Genomic DNA, 21,033 nt, shown 5'->3' with positions numbered 1-21,033 from the left:
CTTTGTCCTGAGATGTTCATACTTAAAAACGGTATGGTATAGTTTGGTTATTTAGTTAGGAAACTTACATAGCTGCCCATCTTTTATGCCGTAAGTCTGGACTGTTCATAACATCAACAACAATCGTTAAAAAAAAAAAGAGTATAAAAAACTCAACATCCAAACAAACAAACAAACAGACCGCACCCTATGTCCTAAAGCCACACTCTCCAAAACAACAACCATCACTGGTCCGTAAAGGTAAAGGTTCCCCTCGCACATATGTCCTAGTGTTCTGCCCCAGCTACGGACCCCAAAGAACGCAGCACACACAAAGTCTGTTCAGACCTTAGTTTACTAAATAAGCCAGTCTTTTACAACAATGGCTGTTAATTAATTGCATTAACAGCTGCCAAGAATTCAAAGAATAATAACTGAAAGCTTACTATGGTTGGCAGAATGCCCAGAAGCAATTTGCAGGAAGCTGATAAGATAAGCAAGGCAAGACACGAAGGTATGTGAACGAAGTTGTTCCCTGCGAATTGCTTCAGTCGGCGTTCCTCCTTAAATAGGCTAAGGGAGTGGCCAATTAGCCCCAAGCCTTACTCTCGAGGAGACCTCCTCCTGAGGAGCCACTCCTGCCTTTTGGCAGCTCTGCGCACCCATGCATCAAGAAGAGGCTCCTCCTCTTCGTCCTCTTCACTTAAGGGAGGTTCTGGAGGTTCTGAAGGCCCTGGTTGAATCCCCGCCTCTGGCACCACATCTTCTCCAGCCTCCTCATTGTCCGACTCGAGTGCTAGCTGCACAGGCTGTTGGCGCAGCACCACACCAGCCTCCTCGCTGTCTGAATCAGCTACTAGCTGCACAGGCTGCGTACGGGCCACAACAGTTAGTTGTTCCCGACTCTAGGGGGCAGTGCTCATCTCTGTTTCAAAGCCGAAAAGCCAGCCATGTCCGAAGATGTCTCCATTGTCATGTGACCGGCATGACTCCATACCAAAGGCGCAAGGAACGCTGTTACCTTCTGTCATAAAAATACCCCGAAAGAGGAAACCACAAACAATAAATCTTACTTTAAGATCCAGAGGTTTATTCATGAGCAATTTGGAACATGAAGAGCCATCATAGCAATGCAATTCCACAACAAGACTTACATTATTAAACCATTGCAATGGGGTCCTACAAGGACTGCTATTGGGCAAAGGACCCCATTCTCATCTCAAGCCACATTTCTTATACCTTCTTTTTTACTGACATAGTTTCACTTCCCTGTTCTTTCTTACATTCTTACATTCTTACATTCTTACTGACCGTCACTCTCTGCAAACACCCGTGTGTACATCTCAAACCTCTATCCATCGTCAACTTTCAGTTCCCTATTTCTCACAGTTTCAATGTTCTGATTCCAAATCTATCTCAAAACCACGTACTTTGCAGAAAATGCAGCACACAAGTCAGCATATTAGAAATATGTCTTTAAATTAAAGGGTTGCAGTTTGGAAAAAAGTAATGGGGTGGGGGGGAAAGAAAAATAGACCAAGATTAGAGATTAGGGTGAATAGTAATATTGGTTATAGATCAGAAGAAATAGAAGGAAAATAAAATAAAAAAATTAGAGAGAAAGAATATTATGGCAAAAAGTGAACTATAAAAATTGTATTGGAGAAAACTAAAAGCTGTACAAATTTTGACTCGGCCAATACTCTGTTCAGAAAAAATGTATTGTTTGTTTGTTTGCATGTGTTATGAAAAAAAAAACTTTTCTAATAAAAAAATGTCTGGTACATTTTGCAATTATGTTAGTTTAAAACTTTGGTTCAGTGAGGCCTAAAAGTCCATTCCTAGGCTTTACTACCTGCAACTTTCCAATGGATATATTCCTCTTTTCGCACTTTCCACCAAAGTCGTCCCTATTTTTCTACTTGCCTTTTTTTTTTTTTACGTGCTTTTGAACTGCTGGGTTGGCAGAAGCTGGGACAAGTAATGGGAGCTCACCCCGTTACGCGGCGCTAGGGATTCGAACCGCTGAACTGCTGACCTTTCGAACGACAAGCTCAGCTTCTTAGCCACTGAGCCACCGCATCTCTTCACTGGTATTTAGTCCTACCCAATTCTTCCCCCCACTGTCTGGGGGGAAGAGTCCGCTTTTAAAGCCCCCTCCAGAGGCTAGAAGGGCGAAGGTCGGTTAGATCTCTTCTTCTTTTTGCATTTTCAAGCTTACCTTTTGGCTATGCATGCAAATAACTGGGAAAGAGACTTGCTAATTTGCAAACCACCCTATAGCAATTTTGCAACATCCCAGTTGACAGTACAGTAATACTCCAGAGAAACGACATGTTCCCAAAATAGAGAAGGTCTCTTCTCTTAGGGCCAGGATGCCACCAGAGTCTAAAAATACTTTGCCCGTAAGATCTGCTCAGGCTGAAGGGCACAAGAAAAGAAGAAAAGATGAATCTGAAGTACAAAGGTCGTGATCCAGTCATCTCAGCTACGTAGAATATCCCAGGAGTGGGGCAGATGGAAATCTTGCATGTATATATGAGTTGATTCCTCCTAATAAGATGCAAATTACACTAAGCTAGAGTGAATATAGCTTGTTCTCTTTGGAAAAGAATTAGGGCTACATTGCTGGCCCGAAACTGTACCATAAGCACCGTTGACTTAACCTGGGTGTAAAAAAGAATTTTAGCCATATTGCTTTAGGATCAAATAAACCCCAGATTTATAACTGGGTGTTGTCTTTGATTTTAGGAGCAATCAAAGTGCCCTAAAAGAGTGGGTAGAGTTTTAACAGAATAATGGAACTTGGAGGCAGTGGTGAAATCTAATTTTTTTTTTACTACCGGTTCTGTGGGCATGACTTGGTGGGCATGGTGTGGGTTGGTGGGCATGGCTTGGAGGGCATGGCAGGGGAAGGATAATGCAAAATCTCCATTCCCACCCCATTTTAGGGGAAAGATATTGCAAAATCTCCATCCCCATTATGGGTGTTATGCTTAAAGTGTTGAACAGAGATGTTGCTCCTTGATATGTTTTGGCCAGTGGTGGGTTTCAAAATTTTTTTACTACCGGTTCTGTGGGTGTGGCCTGGTGGGTGTGGCCTGGCTTGGTGGGTGTGGCTTGGTGGGCGTGGCAGGGGAAGGATACTGTAAAATCCCCATTCCCTCCCCAATCCAAGGGAAGGTTACTGCAAAATCCCCATTTCCTCCCGATCAGATGGGATTTGGGAGGCAGAGAATAGATGGGGGCGGGGCCAGTCAGAATTTTTACTACAGGTTGTCCGAACTACTCAAAATTTCCACTACCGGTTCTCCAGAACTGGTCAGAACCTGCTGAAACCCATCTCTGGTTTTGGCCAAATCAACATTTCTTAGCTTAAGTTTCACTGGGTGGTTAGGAAAAGCAAATGGGTTGTGGAAGAAACTTGTATGTTGCCTTAAAATTGAGATCTGTTTTTTTTTTTAAAAAATCACAAAGGTAGGAAATGGGTGAGAGGGCATTTGCTAATTTTCCTATCTCCAGTTTTGACTTGTTTTGACATCCGGTGTTGTAATATTTATCTGAAATTTGATGTGTTAAACGTGCACGCGATCTTTCTTCTTAAAACGATTCCTCTGCTTATCATAGACAAGTTGAATCATTTTGACAAACTGTGGCATGTCTTCGTTGCTTTACACCAGAGGATTTTATTTGTCTTCTAGCAGAGGTTTTTCATTGGAAAGCTTCTGCGGAGAGGGAGAAGGCAGCTTCGGTTAACATAATAATCATAATTTGGAAGGGGAATAAAAAAAAATATTTTTGCAGATGCAAACCCGAGAGAGGGAAGCGGCTCCGGGAAATTGGAAGAACGAATAAATCAAAAATGGTTTTGCCTTGGTAAATTTGTACTTGCACAAGAATCAGAGATATTTGTGCAACATCATGCCAAATCCCCCAAAGAGTTCAGAGTTTACATGGTGCAGACTAGGTTATTTTCTTGAATGTTGGCAGGATTGTCTGTTGATTATTGTCTTTTTAGTCTCAAGGGCACTGCTGTGTTCTTGACAAACAATTCATAGAGCTTCCGAAGAGGTTTTTCTTTCCCTGATTTCACTATATTCCATTTGAATCTGTTCTCCACAAACGATCCAAAGCCCTTGCAAACTACTGGGAGAAACCTCCGACTGGAAAATACAGACGTGTTCTGTTTATTCTAGGGATTAATTTAGAAATAGGCATGGCTTTACTGCAATATTAGCTGTACTAGGGTATTTCTAGTTAACAGATTAACAGAGTTGGAAGGGATTTTTTAGTCATCCCGTCCAACCCTCCACCTAAGCAGGAGACCCTACACCCTTTCTGACCGATGGCAGTCCAGTCTCTTCTTGAAAGCTTCCAAGGATGAAGCTCCCACAACTTCCGAAGGCATCTTCTGTTCCATGGGTTGATTGTTCTCACTGTCAGAAAATTTCTCCTTATTTCCAGGTCGAATCTCTCCTTGTTCAGTTTCCATCCAGTATTCCTTGTCTGGCCTTCAGGTGCCTTGGAAAATAGCCTGAAATTCAAAATTTTCCCCCTACCGGTTCTGTTGGCATGACTTGGTGGGTGTGGCAGGGGAAGGATATTGCAAAATCTCCATTCCCACCCCATTCTGGGGCCAGACAGAAGTGGTATTTGCCGGTTCTCCGAACTACTCAAAATTTCCACTACCGGTTCTCCAGAACCTGTCCGAACCTGCTGAATTTCACCCCTGAAAATAGCTTGACCCCTTAGTTGGAGGAGAAGTCCAAGCAATTAACGGCAGACTTAATGTACATTATAGAATCATTTGCTTTCAAGCTAATGATGCTCAAGCCCTTCAATTTTTTCCCTTACTAGTTCTGCAGTGGTTCTCATTCTCTGCATCAGCCTTGCTAGTTATTATTTTCTGCACCATTTCTATTTGTGACAAATAGCTCTTTACTCCTTGTGCCAGAATAAATGGATTAAACTTTAAGTTGTCCCCAGATTTTTCGTTCAATACTTTGGTTTTACTGCTCCCATCCTACGTTCACTGAAATTTAGGTCACTAGTGAGGGAAAATGTGGGTTTGCCAAGCTGAAAATTATTCCCTTTATCTGAAGCCATACTTATGCTAAATGCAAGAAGGATGTTGATGTTGGGTAGAGTTCTTGAAGTCCTCTTTTTTGTTGGACCTTCAGGCCTGCCACATTTACTACTGTGGGAAAATGGGAAGGGGGGATTGTATGGAGCATGGGTGATATGTAGTCATAATAACATTCCTTTCTCGGAGAGTCAAGGACATCTTGCCCTTCACCTGGACAGCTGGAATTGGGAGGCATCTCCAGTTGGGACAGTGCTTGGATTGGACCACGTGATGGACATGTGGGTGCTGGGCAGGGACTCGGGACTTTCCTTTGGGTGGGGAAAACCTGGAAGGTTTCAGATTTGGGTTTTCCCAGATGTGCCAATATGACATCTCTAATAAAATGGAACTTTGAGGAAACTCAAGCCTTTGAATTTTCTTTCGTTGGGGTTGTTACTTGGAACACTGACACTTGACCTATTTCTACCAACTGCTCTAAATTGAATGTCCAATAAGGTTGTGAAAAAAATCAGATGAAAGTCAATTCAGCTGAATGACTCAAGCGGATTCGTGATCTGAATTTTTTTTTAAAAAAAATCAGTTCTAATTATTGATCCAGCACAAAAGTCCGTTCAGTCCAATATGGGTCTGCCTAGTGCCATGTTGATTAAGATTAGATTTGGGGGAAAAAAAGTTGGTTTGCCAAGGTCCAAGGTCTTTTGCGCATATCAAAAGAACTCTGACCTTTGGAATCAACTGAAAAGCACCTGACTTGATGGATGCATCAAATTGGCTCAACAATTCTATTTTTTTTTTAAAAAAAAATAGAATTAAACTCATCCTCTGCACAGCTCAGATATTTAAGGCTGCAGTAATGGAAACAGATTTTTTTTTTTAAAAAAAAGTTTTTAATTGCTTTCCATATTTCATTAACAACATCAGAGGTGATGTATCATAGGTGAAAATGTATTCTTTCTGTCACTTTTAAAAAGACCTGTATGTATTTAGATGTGCGTTCCTTGCCTTGGGCTCTCCGGAAAGACAGTGGAAAGTCACAAGATTCCGGTCCTTAACTGGACTTTGTGTTGCTTATTTTAGACAGTTAATAGAATCGTAAGAGTGTAAAATTAGAAGGGACTGCAAGGATCATTCAGCCCGGGGTTTCTAAATCAGTGGTCACCAACCGGTAGTCCGTGGACCACTGGTGGTCCATGAAAATTTTTTAGTGGTCCACAGAAAAATTATTTGCATTTTTAATATTGCACTAAATAAGGTATCCTCAAACTATGGCCCCTGGGACAGATACATGCAATGAACGTTTGTGTTGCTGCAGAGAGTCTCCCCCTTTGAGGTCTTTTTGTGTGGGTCGGAGGGGGGCAGAAATTCCAATTTGGGGTCTGCTTCAGCCTCCTGGTGTGGGGCTTTGGGTGAAGGCTGGAGGGAAGTGTCACTGGTGGCAAAGAGCCAGAGGGCCTTGTTCCAGTGGGACTGCATCATGGCCTGGAACTGACTGACCATCTCATCCTGCTGAGCCTCCAGGCGCCGGTACCTGGCCTTGCACTCCCACAGGTCTTCCCTCTGCTTGGAAAGCCTATGCTCCTAGTCCTCAGTGAGGTGCTTCTGCTGAGCCTCCTTCTCGGTCAGATCCAGTTTGAACTGAGCTGTTTTGCCAACTCTTTCTCATGGTGGCTGCTTAGCTCCAACAACTGTTTCTTGTTGGGGCACTAAGGAGCCCGGGTGCGGAGGCGAGGAGTTGGCCACGCCCACCCAGTCACATGACCACCTAGCCACGCCCACCCAGCCGGTCATTAGGCAGATCATATTAGTGGTCCGCGGGATTTAAAATTATGAATTTAGTGGTCCATGAGATCCGAAAGGTTGGTGACCCCTGTTCTAAACCATGGCAGCTTGAAGATGTATGGACTTCAACTCCCAGAATTCCCCAGCCATCATTAAACCATAGACAAAATGTGGTTCTCCGGCATCTTCTTTAAAATCTCCAGAACCTCCTGCTCCAGAATAACAGAATTGGAAGGGACCTTGAAAGTCTTCTAGTCCAATGCCCTTCATAAGCAGGAGATCCAGTGGTGAGATTCTGCTGGTTCGGGCCGGTTTGGGAAAACCGGTTGTTAAATTGCTGCTGGCCCTGTCCCTCCACGCCCCGCCCCTTCCAGGAGTCCCCACGTACCCCGTTTTGGCTCCCAGGTAACTGCAGGGAGACCTACTAGGCCCAAAACGGGGTGCACGGGGGTCCGGCATGGCTGCCCGCCCCCATTTTTTCTCCCAGGAGGCTGCAGGGTGGCCTACTAGGCCCAAAACAGGGCGCGGGGGCAGTGCCCCCCCACGGCCCATTTTTGCTCCCAGGGTGGTGCAGAAGGCTGAGTGCTGTCATACCCCCTGGCCATGCCCACCATGGCCACGCCCACCCAGCCGATCATTAGGGCAGAGAACCGGTTGTTAAATTATTTGAATACCCCCATTGAGGAGATCCTATACCATTTTGGACAAATGGCTGCCCAATCTCTTTTTAAAAACCTCCAGTGATGGAGCACCTACAACTTCTGGAGGCAAATTGTTCCACCGGTTGATTGTTCTCTCGCTGTCAGGAAATTTCTCCTTAGTTCTAGGTTACATCTCTCCTTGATAAATCTCCATAAGTAAACTGTGCTGCTATTCTACAGATCTTATATAGTAAAGATGTTTTTCTTTATATCTAAATAAAATCTAGGTAGCTGATTAAAAGTTGAATTTGGAACTAGATTCTCTTTCTATTTAGTTCATTTCTTCTTCAAAGTTCTTAGGTCTTTCTATGGGAGATTGACAAATCTTTTTTTAAAAAGAATCTCTTGAGTATTTATGAGCCTTGATTGATGGTAGTCAAGACAAGTCTTTTAAATTTCGGAAGAATCCCTGAAGCAGTTACTTCTCGCTTTATTGGCTCACAACGGAAGAGGACAAGTTGAGAAAGTGGTTCCCAAATGACCCTTTGGGGACAAAACGACTAAGCTTTGTAGTTCCGTTTGTGGAATTTGTGGCATATGGGGTTTATGAAGTTTATGGGAGTGATGGCAGACAAGGGGGAAAGTAAATAGAAACCTTTCTGAGCAAAAAAACAAGGATGAACTGTACTTAACCTGCCAGTCATCATGTCTATGGAGCTTGTCCACCCCAAAGATAAACACCCAGATATAAACTGAGCAATGTGATGTATGCAGTACAACGCAGCGAGCCATGTGCAGATCTGTACATTGGGGAAACAAAACAACCACTTCATAAACGCATGGCACAACATAGCAGAACAAACACATCAGGACTAGATTCAGCAATCCATCTGCATTTGAAAGACACAGGCCACTCTTTTGAAGACAGCAAAGTTCACATTTTGGACAGAGAAGACTGCTGGTTTGAAAGAGGGGTGAAAGAGGCCATCTATGTCAAAATTGAACAGCCCTCTCTCAACAGAGGAGGAGGGATGCGACATTATCTATCTACAACACAGTCCTTTCAACAGTTCCAAGAAGGCTCCACACCCATTTGCTCCACTCAGGTGACCCCCAACGACACAGATAAATCTCCAAGTGGCCTCAATGCCTCTCTAAAAGAATGCAAATGACCAGCTGTCTGCAAGGACATTCCATTCCCCCACCATCCAGTCAGAGCTGAAGAAGCTTCTTGGATGAGAAGGAAACATCTTCAAAGAAGAAGAAAAAAAAAAACTCAGAAAGTCCAGTTGCCTTTTGAAAAAGCACCTTTGGGACTGTCAGTCCTCATCCAATCAGCAGTCCTTATGGGCTTGTTTGCACACATCACATCACCAAACAAAAGAACTTATTTTGTGTCTTTATCAAAAAAAAATACCCTAGGATCAGGGGTGGGATTCAACCGGTTCAGACCTGTTCCGGCGAACCGGATGCTAATTTTTACATGTGGTTCACCAAACTGGTAGTTGCAAGGACTTGCTGGCCCCACCCACCCCTCCCTATCCCTCCGAGAACTCTCCATGTGGCCCGTGCCTGCACGGAGGCTCTGGGAGGGTGAAAAACGGGCCTTCTGGAAGTTTTGGAAATCTGGAAACGGGCTCGTTTTCAGCCTCTGGAGGGCCTACAGAGCCCAGGGGAGGCCGTTTTTACCCTCCTGGAGGCTCGAGGAAAGCCTCCGGAGCCTGGGGAGGCCAAAAAACCGGCCTCCTGGAAGTTCTGGGAGTCTAAAAACAGGCATCCAGAGGGCATCCAGAGCCCGGGGGAGGCCATTTCCGCCCTCCTGGAGGCTCAAGAAAAGCCTCTGGAGCTTGGGGAGGGCAAAAACGCCCCCCTGTGGTGCAGGAGGCCAAGTAGGCCACGCCCACCATAGTCATCCCCACCCAGCAACTGGGTAGAGAACCAGTTGCTAAAATTTTTGAATCCCACCAGACTCAGACTCAGAAAGAGTGTGATGAGAAACATTTCCCCATCTTCTGACTTTGTTATCCCGAGCTTCCATAGGTGTGCTGGACAGACTGATGATGAAACTCATTCCCAGGAAAGGCAATTATATACATGCTAATACGTGTCCATTCAAATGCACCTCTTTCTTGCTTTTTTTCCCAGCAGCTGTTCCTTCTGGGAATCTCAACAGTGTTTCTCTCTTCTTCTTCATAACCCGATTTCAAAATGTGAGGTTCCTGCTTTGATTTGGCAATAAAAACACATGAGAAAGATCCTTGAGATAAACATGTTGTCCCTTATTTCTGTTTAGGGCTAGCTTTATGCTCTCTCTCAAGGTAAAGGCTCCCCTCGCACATATGTGCTAGTCGTTCCCGACTCTAGGGGGTGGTGCTCATCTCTGTTTCAAAGCCGAAGAGCCAGGGCTGTCCGAAGACGTCTCCGTGGTCATGTGGCTGGCATGACTCAATGCCAAAGGTGCACGGAACGCTGTTACCTTCCCACCAAAGGTGGACCCTATTTTTTCTACTTGCATTTTTTTACGCGCTTTCGAACTGCTAGGTTGGCAGAAGCTGGGACGAGTAATGGGAGCTCACCCCGTTACGCGGCACTAGGGATTCGAACCGCTGAACTGCCGACTTTTCAATCGACAGGCTCAGCTTCTTAGCCACTGAGCCACCATGTCCCTTTTTTGCTCTCTCTAGTTCCTGACTTATCAGCAGGTTGATGGGGGAATATCAGGGATAGGTGGATAATAATATCTAAACAGATGCTCCAAAATAGGTTGTGAATCTAGTTTTAGAGAAACAAGGAGAAAGGGTTACCAATCCAATCAGAATAGGGCTGGAAGGGACCTTGGAGGTCTTCTAGTCCAACCCCCTGCTTAGGCAGGAAACCCTACACCACTTCAGACAGATGGTTATCCAACATCTTCTTTAAAATTTCCAGTATTGGAGCACTCACAACTTCTGGAGGCAAGTTGTTCCATTGATTCATTGTTCTGACTGTCAGGAAATTTCTCCTTAGTTCTAAGTTGCTTCTCTCCTTGATTAGTTTCCATCCTTTGCTTCTTGTCCTGCCTTCAGGGGCTTTGGAGAATAGCTTGACTCCCTCTTCTTCGTGGAAGCCCCTGAGATATTGGAATACTGCTATCCTGTCACCTCTGGACCTTCTTTTCTCTGAAGAGATGTCAAAACTAAATTCTGGCCTTCTTCATTCAGCTTGATTTCCTCCATTCGAATCTGTCCCAATTCTGGCAGAGTTCAGCTTTTTTTGAACAGCTCTGGTATAGCACTCCAGAGTTTTAAGAGCCAAGCTAGTCTCACCCTTCTCTTTGCTTTCGACCAGATGCGAGAAGTTGTGTAAGCAGAAGCTGTGATCTATTCGTCAAGTGTGTTTTTGCTGAAAGTGTTATGTGGTTTAGAATGACAACAAATCACCCTGAAATTTCTATGCGCGAGTTTTGGGAAATAGCAGTTGTGCAAGAAAGAACATCTGAAAAAGGCTTTTATCTTTAAAACCTCATTATGCTCATTTTCTCTAGAGTTTGATATATAAGGATTTGGCTCATCCAAGGGAGAGAGGGCTGGTTCTTCGGCCGGTTCCTGCAGATAAACTGTACTTCGTTTCTGCGTATTAATTATCTTCCTGTGTGTTATGGAAGTTTTAATTAATGTAATAATGTATGAACCCATGATTAAAGGAACAGGGTGATGCTTTCATTTCTTATAGTCTAAATGGCAAGATTTATAAACTTATAATATATATTTATAATGTATTTTTATGATAGCTATGATCATGATTTATCACTTATATAGCTTTTATGTACAATGAGAGTTTATGCACTGAAGACAAATTCCTTGTGTGTCCAATCACACTTGGCCAATAAAGAATTCTGTTCTGTTCTGTTCTGTTCTGTTCTGTTCTGTTCCATTCCATTATGAGCCGCGGTGGTGCAGTGGTTAGAATGCAGTACTGCAGGCTACTTCTGCTGACTGTCGGCTGACTGCAATTTGGCAGTTCAAATCCCACCAAACTCCAGGTTGACTCAGCCTTCCATCCTTCCGAGGTGGGTAAAATGAGGACCCAGCTTGTTGGGGGCAAATATGATGACTCTGTAAACTGCTTAGAATGGGCTGTAAAAGCACCATGAAGCAGCATATAAGTGCTATTGGTATTCTATTCTATTCTATTCTATTCTATTCTATTCTATTCTATTCTATTCTATTCTATTCTATTCTATTCCATTCCATTCCATTCCATTCCATTCCATTCCATTCCATTCCATTCCATTCCATTCCAAACTGCAAAATTGAGGGTTGCCAGCTAAAGATTTGACTAAGAGGGATGGCTTCACAGACACAGAGTCCAGGCCCAGCACTTGGATCATTATATCCTTCTAGTTTACTCTCCCCTTGATTGACCTTGCTCGGAGTCATCCTAGATACCGTCAATGACAATGATTTACTTCTGATTATCTCCCTTTACATTTTGCTCCAGGGAGAAAATGCCCCCAACAACTACCGCCTCACGCTGGAGAAGTTCAGAGCTTCTTTCCTTCTTGTCTCTGGAATACCGATAGGAAATAATTGGAAAGGCACTGGAAGTCATCCAGGATGACAGTCCCTCAGCTTTGCAACTTTAGCATGCAGTTTAATTAACATTCCGCTCCCCCAAAGCCCCACCCCACCCCCCACCCCCACTATTTAAACCAGTCACAAAGCAATTTGCCTTCAAGGCTGAAAACATATCTTTTTTTAAAAAAAGCTTTTGGGTCAGAAAAGGGTGGGGAGGAAAGAAGGAATATTTGACTATACATTTCAACTCCCGTGCCAATATTTTCTTTGGTGGGACAAAGACCATTTCAGTGCTCGGCTTCCTTGCTCGAACGTAGAATTTTGTTCTGCGTGAAACTTTTCTCTAGCTGTTAACATTCTTTCAAAAATTAAAAAAAAACACATCCTGGGCAGGGTGGATTATATTACAGCTGGCAGAATATGTCTCATACATCTGGCTAGGATGAAAGAATGCCTCCCCCTCCCTTGAAGTCCATCCCTACGAAGAAGAAACAGCCAAGGAACGAAATCTCTCTGTTTACTTTTTCTCAAGTTGGGCTTTGTTTACGTGCCAGCTGAAATCCAATTGTCCGACCTTTCTACAGACCGTTAGTACCGTGTTTCCCCGAAAATAAGATCCTGTCTTATATTTTTTTGAACCCTGAAATAAGCGCTTGGCCTTGTTTTCGGGGAGGTCTTATTATTTTGGGGTGCATGGAGCAAGATGGGGCTTCTCTTGCCATCTTACCTGATTTCCCTAACCCTAACCAGAGGAAATGGCAGAGGAAATGCATTTAAATATTTTCGAGGAGGGCTTATTTTCGGGGAGGGCTTATTTTCAGGGGCAGGCTTATTTTCGGAGGAGGGTTTATTTTAAGGGGAGGGCTTATTATCAGGGGATGTCTGATTTTTGGGGAAACACGATATTGCAATATACCATGTCTGGGATATGATAAAGTACAGTGTTTTCCCCCCAAAATAAGACCATATTGGAAAATAGGCCGTAGCATGATTTTTCTGGGATGCTCGTAATATAAACCCTACCCCAAAAATAAGCCCTACTTAAGATCATCAGCCAGACAGACACATTTTAGTACCATATTTTCCCCAAAATAAAAAGAAGAAGAAGAAGAAGAGGAGGAGGAGGAGGAGGAGGAGGAGGAGGAGGAGGAGGAGGTGGTGGAGGAGGAGAAGGAGAAGGAGGAAGAAGAAAAGAGGTGGAGGAGTTTTCTTCTTTCAGTGGCCAACCAAACACTTCCCAAAATCCCAAGAGCAGGACTTGAAGACCTTTGGATGCCTCCTAAAGACGTTTGGATCCTTTTCCTAAACCTGTTTACTTCATCCGCCTGCCTTACCTTTTCTGCAAGAAAAAGTTATGGCTGGTTTCTTTGTGGTGCTCTATTTAGTTTTGTCGTAAGGAGCAAGTTCCTACTTGTATTCCCACCCTAGATTCGTTCCAATATCGTTTCCTTGCCTTCGGGATTCTTTCCTTATAGACGAGACCCCAAACTTGGAACTGGCAAAGGTGAAAGACTATGTCACCAGATGATCGGAAGAACTAGGAAAGGCTAATGAATTAGAGTGTCCTGCATGCTTAACAGAATGACAGACTGGGAAAGAGACCCTATACGATTTCAGACAAATGGCTCTCCAATCTCTTCTTAAAAACTTCTAGTGATGGGGAAGGAAGGAAGGAAGGAAGGAAGGAAGGAAGGAAGGAAGGAAGGAAGGAAGGAAGGAAGGAAGGATAGCAGAATAACAGAGTTGCAGGAAACCCTACACCACTTCAGACAAATGGTTTTCCAATCTCTTCTTAAAAACTTCCAGTGTTGGAGCATTCATAACTTCTGCAGGCAAGTTGTTCCACTGATTAATTGTTCTCACTGTCAGGAAATTTCTCCTTAGTTCTAAGTTGCTTCTCTCCTTGATGAGTTCCCCTCCATTGCTTCTTGTCCTGCCCTCAGGTGCTTTGGAGAATTGCTTGACTCCCTCTTCTTTGTGGCAGTTCCTGAGATATTGGAAGACTGCTATCATGTCACCCCTAGTCCTTCTTTTCATCAAACTAGACCTACCCAGTTCCTGCAACCATTCTTCATATGTTTTAGCTCCCAGCTTCATTCTCTGTTGCTCTCTTTCCGGAGGACGATCTGTTATCCATCTATTTCATCCTTTGTAGAGCATCCTCAACCCTCTGCAATCATTTTTTCTCCTCATGCATATCAAAAAAAAAAGCTCCGAGGACTTTTATCGTACGTCCTCTTCCCTTAGCTTTCCTAAGGGAGAGGGTGAGTCTATCGTTGAGTCAATTCTAATGTGTCTGAGGTGGAGAGAGCGGGATTTGGCAACCTTTCTGAGGCCTTAATTTTACATGGTTTTTATTTTTATTTTATTCTGTGTGTGTGGAGCTGCCCGCTTGTCAGCCCAATGTAGTAAGGAGGACGGAAGGAAGGAGAAGCTCATTCTCCACACGACCTACCTCAGGAGAATGTCTCTTAGAGAAGAGGCTGAAAGCGACAGCAGCTAATCGTCTCACACAAAAGAGATGAGCAGTTGACTTTTACTCCAGTCTACCTTCCTTAATAATTGTCTCCATCTTTTTTCTCCCCCCCCTCTCTCTCCTCCATTTTGTATAACCTTCTTTAAGGCCAAAGCCATGGATAACCGTTGTGGATATGAAATGCTTTTGATCAGAACAGCATCAGAAGGAACCGTTTTATGTATGCGTTAAAGGATGATCCGTCTCACATTATTTGGCAGAAGTTGCACTCCGCAACGCATCCGCTTCTTATTTTGGGTTCGCATAGTTTATCACACAGTTTGATAAATCCCATTTGGTTGCTCCTATCTGGGCCATTCTCTCTTTCACTTCTTTAACTAAGAATCACGGTGGCCCTATCTAGCTAAAGTGGGAACCCTTCAAAAGCCCCATTAATTTAAGCACTGTGTGCATCATCTTCCATAAAATAAGTTCAGTACTTCGGGGTGATTAAAGGGTGGACTAGATGACCTCATGGTGTGCCTAAAATGGAAACTGTGAATGCAGCAGCCACACTTTCATAACTGAATGGATTTTACAGCTCAAGGAGCCATTTTTTCTTCCCCCTCTCTGGATTCTAGAGCAACCTTCATTTTCCTACCTCCGTGAAACCATTTTTTTCTAAAAAAAAAATCACTCTCTCGATCTTCAATCTCTCCTCTGTACCTTCCTCTCTTTCTCTTTGGTTGACTTTTTTTTTGGTTCTTCGGTTTCTCTCTTTTGCCGCTCATTCCCCTTCCTTCAATCATTCTCTTCCCCCCACCCTTCCCAGGATCTCCTTCCAACTGGTACGTTGACACATCTGTTTCTAATTTAGACCTTTTTTTTTTAAGCAGTATCACTTCGAAACAATGCACTCCTTTAAAACAGGACAAATGAACTCCTGCGCAAAAATCACCCTTCTCCCCCCCCAAAAAAAGTTAAATAAATTGGCCCTGAGCCCTAAAAACAAGGATTCTTTGTTCAGGTTTGCGAAAAGACAAATGAGTCCAATATGTTTTTTGTTTAAGCCTCCAAAACACCCTTTCCATATTCTACGTGCCTTCGAGAGAGGCAAAGAAAGAGCCTTTACAAAATAGTTAAACCTGGTTAACAGATGATGGTGTTAAAAACAACAACAACAACAACAACTCAACACCTATCCACAAATCTTTTGGAGAATAGAACTTGAGGTCTGGAACGGGTGGGATGACAAAAACGTAAAGCTTTAACTTTTGAATGCTGGCATTAAGGTTGAGGATGGTAAAAGGACAAGCAATTGAAAGCAGATGAGCTTCTTGCAAACTTTAATGCCAATACTTTTCCCCTCCCAGAGCCCTTCCCTTGCGTCTTAGGGTTGCATTGTGTAACTTTAAGCTGCCTTCCCGAATTAAATTAAGGACAAAACCAACTTACCTAGGAAGAAGATGAAAAGCACAGACATTCCGCCTCTGTGTGTGTGAGAGAGACCTTTTCTTCTTCTCCTTCTTCTCCTTCTTCTCCTTCTTCTCCTTCTCCTTCTCCTTCTTCTCCTTCTTCTTCTCTTTCTCCTTCTCCTCCCCTCCTCACTTCTTCCCACTCAGGAAACTGACAAGCCGACCTGCTCAAAATTCAAAGCAGCGCCTCTGGAATGCGCTCTGGGTAATTGCCTCCGTGCGCCGGGAAAATACCCAACTTTGCTTCCCTCTCTCTCTCTCTCTCTCTCTCTGCCCTCCTGCCGTTCATCCCCCACTTGAGTTTCCACGCAGAGTGGGGGAGAAGAGCCGTTGTTCCTCTCGAGCCGCCGATTCAGTTTGGAGCCTGTCAACATCTGGAAGGGGAAAGACAGAGGCGGTGGCAGCGCAGCCGACAGACACATCTAGAACTGCCAGAGTAATTTGGCATGTCTGGAAAGAAGAGGAGAAAAAGAGAGAAGGGGGAGTGGAGGGGTGGGTGGGGAGAAGCAGAAGAGAGAAATCTCAGCCTGCAAGTTTCACCACATGGCTGTGTGTGTGTGTGTTGGGGGGGGGGTGGGAAGGAGGCCCCTCCCTACCCACCACCAGGATTAGGAGAGGGGGAGAAAGGTTGGGCATGCAATGAGCTGCTCTCCTTACTTCTGGCCATTGGACAGCCCAACCTTCTGGGAGAGTCGGGTGGGGGAAATAAATAGGCTTTCCTCGTGTCAAAAGCGGTTAAAGAGATTAAACGTGGAGAAGCATCCTCGTTCCCCCCCTTTTTTAAAAAAAATGAAAAATAAAGCGAGAAATATGGCCTTCCAGATAGTGTTGACTGCAAGGATGACTCACTAGCGATTCACGATAGCTAATTCAAGCTCCTTGCAAAAAAACAAAACAACCAACCCTCCCCTCTTCCCCGCAGCCCCTGGAGCAGTCAGATCGAACTGTTGAATTGTTGATGGCACCGTTGCCGAAAAATGAAGGGCGGCGTAGTTTTCCTTCATTTGGAAGTACGCAAAGCATGCCCTAGGTGGTTTTCATGGTAGCAGTACAGGAGATTTACGGTTACCACCTGCTATGATATTTATTCAGCTTCCACTTTCTAGCCCACAACCTGGTGGTCTCCCTTCCTTATATTAACAGAGTCCCAACCTCCTTAGGTTTTAAACAGTGGTGGGTTACTCCCGGTTCTCAACAACCGGTAGTAAAGATAAGTAGAACCCATCCCTGGTTTTAAAGATAAAGGTAAAGGTTCCCCTCACGCATATGTGCTAGTCGTTCCTGACTCTAGGGGGCGGTGCTCATCTCTGTTTCAAAGCCGAAGAGCCAGTGCTGTCCGAAGACGTCTCCATGGTCATGTGGCCAGCATGACTCAACGCCAAAGGCGCACGGAATGCTGTTCCCTTCCCACCAAAGGTGGTCCCTATTTTTTCTACTTGCATTTTTTATGTGCTTTCGAACTGCTAGGTTGGCAGAAGCTGGGACAAGTAACGGGAGCTCACCCCCATTATGCGGAACTAGGGATTCGAACCGCTGAACTGCCAACCTTTCTATTCTATTCTATTCTATTCTATTCTATTCTATTCTATTCTATTCTATTCTATTCTATTCTATACTACTAGGATGTTTCCCCAGGAGATTTTTTTCAGTCCTGTACAAAAAGGAATAACAGTGATGGCAAACCTTTTCGGCCCCAAGTGCCGAAAAGGTCGCACAGAAATATTGCACAGGCACATGTGCGCTCATCCAGGCTGCACTCTACAAAAGCTGGACTTCCGGGTTCTAGCACGCATTCGTGCCCGACGATCAGCTGGCTGGCAGGCATGTGCAGGACGGTTTTCAGCACTGCTGCACACGCGAAGGGATCACGCTCCGGGAAAGCTGAACTTCCAGGTTCTGTCACACATGCGCACCTGACAATCAGCTGGCTGGTGCACATGCGCACACCGGTTTTTGGCCCCGCCACGCACGTGAAGGACAGCTGATCGTCTCACATCCATGCATGCCAGAAGGTGGCTCAGTGGCTTAAAAAAAAAAAAAAAAAGACCAGCAGGATCCTGGCATTTGAATTGAGCAAGTGAGATTTGCTTTAATTTGCAACTTTTACTCTCGCTTAGTTGAACAGTTCTAACATGCAAAAGGACTCTGGCTGGATTTTTGCAGGTACGCGACAAATCCGTGGAGGCACAAAATTGTGCCTTGCGTTCCTCCCCCTCCCTCAGATTCTAGAAACACCAAGCGTGTCGTGCCGCATTATGGCTTCGACAGATGAAGTCTCAAGCTCTGTCATCAATGCTCCCCGAATGCTTTGTGGCTTTAATAGAATCAATGTGTCAGGAGCCGAGGGAAGCTGTGCTTCCTCCAGTGTCCCTTGAAATCCTGAGAGGTTCATGTAAGGCAGAGAATCAACTCCCCATTTGTTGGCCTGGGCTGGCTCTAGCCTTGCCGAATTTAATGCAGCTTATTTTTCAACAGACACAGATGGAAGTTAAGAGTTATGCGCCTTGGTGGCGCAGCAGACTAAAGTGCTATTAAGTAGCGCCAGCTTGCAATTACTGCAAGTTCAAATCTCACCAGGCTCAAGGTTGACTCAGCCTTAAAAACTATCGGTTCAGGGAACTGGTAGTAAAAAAAAAGCTACCAGTTCGTCTGAACTGGTATTTCTGATTATCAGCTGTGCCACGCGGTTTATATTGGCTAGAAAGCAGGAAATCCTGCTTTCTAGCGAATCTAAATAGCGCGGCACAGCTGTTCCATCCCCCCTCGCTGTTCTACTACCTTGTTAAGCCTTCTTTTTCCACGTGAAGCGTGCTTTTGGCACGAAATGCACATGCACACATGCAGCGCGTGCTTGCCATGCACCACGCATGCGCGGGCAGTGAACCAATGTCAATGCGCAGAGGATTTCACCACTGGGTAGAAGGCTGAGTCAACCTTGAGCCTGGTGAGATTCAAACTGCCAAATTGCAGGTGGCCGGCAGTCAGCAGAAGCAGCCTGCAGTACCGCCTTCTAACCACTGCACCACCACGGCTCAGAAGGATGGGAGGCTGAGTTAACCTTGAGTCAGTCAGGATCAAACACCAGGCTGAATGCAGAGAATCCCATTGCCATGCCGGTTTATTTATTTATTTATTTATTTATTTATTTATTTATTTATTTATTTATTGGTTCGATTTATATGCCGCCCTTCTCCGGAGATTCAGGGCGGCTTACAATGTGTTAAGCAATAGCCTTCATACCTGCTTAGTAGGGCTTTCGGCTCCCCCTAAGCGGTGTTCTTTTTTATACAAAGTCAGCTTATTGCCCCCACAATCCGGGTCCTCAATTTACCTACCTCGAAAGGATGGAAGGCTGAGTCAACTTTGAGCCTGGTGAGATTCGAACTTGCACGAATTGCAGGCAGCTGGCAGCTAAATGCTAGCACTTAACAGCACTTTAGTCCGCTGCACTACCGAGGCTCGAATGGCGTTGGAATGTTTGCTTTTGAGATATTCTTTATATTATTCTTTTATCAAGAATGTTGTGATTCAGTCCTTGAATGAATAGAGCTAAAAGAGTTCCAGCTGGATGTATCCTGCCAAGCCACACATAAATGCTTCCATGTATCATTTTTCCTTTTCAACTTTTGCCCTAGACATTTTTTCTTTTTGGAGGGCTTGTACTGACTTGCAACATCCAAAGAGTTTCATTGCTTCATTGTGGGTCTAAACGTAGTTCTGTTTCCTTCTGAAACTTTTCTTTTCTTGGATTTATCCATGGCTGGCCTACCAGGGGTTGAAAAGCACAATAATCGCGTGCTGGTGGGTATCACACATTGGCGGTTGTGATGCATTTTTTTTTATTTGATTTATATGCCGCCCTTCTCCGGAGACTCAGGGCGGCTTACAATGCGTTAAGCAATAGCCTTCATCCTTTTGTATATTTATACAAAGTCAGCTTATTGCCCCCACAAACTGGGTCCTCATTTCACCTACCTTAGAAAGGATGGAAGGCTGAGTCAACCTTGAGCCTTGGAGAGATTCGAACCAGCAGAAATTGCAGGCAGCTGTGTTAATAACAGGGTGCATTAAACCACTGTACTATCAAGGCTCTGTCATTTTGAATGACAGGGAGCCACAGCAAAGGGGTGAAAGAGCCACATGCGGCTCCAGAGCCACAGGTTGCTGACTCCTGACTTATACTAAAAGTAGGGGTGAAATGCTACCGATTTGCACCAGTTCGGGCGAACCAGTAGTAATAAAAGCTACCGGTTCAGACAAACTGGTAGTAAAAAAAGCTACCGGTTCAGGCAAACTGGTAGTAAAAAAAGCTACTGGTTCATCCGAACTGGTATTTCCGACGATCAGCTGTGCCGCACGATTTATATTTGCTAGAAAGCAGGAAATCCTGCTTTCTAGCAATCTAAATCGTGCGGCACAGCTGTTCCCCAGCCCTCGCTGTTCTACTTACCTTCTTAAGCCTTCTTTTTCCAGGCAGAGCGTGCATTTGGTGTGCAGTGCACATGCACATGCAGCGTGCAGTTGGCACACATTGTGCATGTGCACACAGTGTGCATTTGGCGTGCAGCACGTATGTGCGTGCAGCAAACTGGTGGCAACTCACGGAGGATTTCACCACCGACTAAAAGCGATAAATTACATCATCCATGTTTCTTGGGAAGAACCCATCGTGTATGAGGGCTAACCCTGACTGCAGAACTTCACATGGTTGCGAAAAGACAACAATAGTAATGCATCATTGCTCATCTCCTTAAGCAGCATCATAAACCTTCTGTTCCCCATCTAACCCTCTCTTGACTTTTTCTTCTTTCTTCCAAAGGCATTAACATATAATCAAACACCCAGAGATGTCAACTTCAGCTGTCTACCAGCTGCCCTCGTTTCCTTCGCCTTTTTTCAGAAGACTCCCGTTGTAGGCAATTTACGGTTAGGCTGTCATGGCACAGAAGAAAAAAAAAATTATTATTATTATTATTATTATTTTGCAGTAACCCCAAAGGAAGTGAGCTTCTGGTCTGATGAAATTAACACTGGCAGCCTTATCCCTTCCCCTGTGCCCAAT

At 44.5% G+C, this 21,033-nt stretch overlaps 1 protein-coding gene across 1 annotated transcript in view; it reads right to left on the bottom strand.

The window, feature by feature from the left end:
* CLMP (CXADR like membrane protein) overlaps window positions 1–16,383 on the bottom strand; it is a 52,409-nt gene extending 36,026 nt beyond the window's left edge. The window contains exon 1 of the mRNA XM_070952397.1: window positions 15,952–16,383. Coding sequence (XP_070808498.1) covers window positions 15,952–15,979 — 28 coding nt within the window. The 5' untranslated portion in view covers window positions 15,980–16,383. The remainder of the gene's footprint in view (window positions 1–15,951) is intronic.
* Window positions 16,384–21,033: the final 4,650 nt, after the last annotated feature.

Source organism: Pituophis catenifer, unplaced genomic scaffold (assembly GCF_029215685.1).
Source record: "Pituophis catenifer annectens isolate HBS135680 unplaced genomic scaffold, rPitCat1.0.hap2 SCAF_12, whole genome shotgun sequence".
Taxonomy (NCBI): domain Eukaryota; kingdom Metazoa; phylum Chordata; class Lepidosauria; order Squamata; family Colubridae; genus Pituophis; species Pituophis catenifer.
Note: the sequence above shows the minus strand (reverse complement) of the source record. Positions and strands in the feature narration are given on the sequence as shown.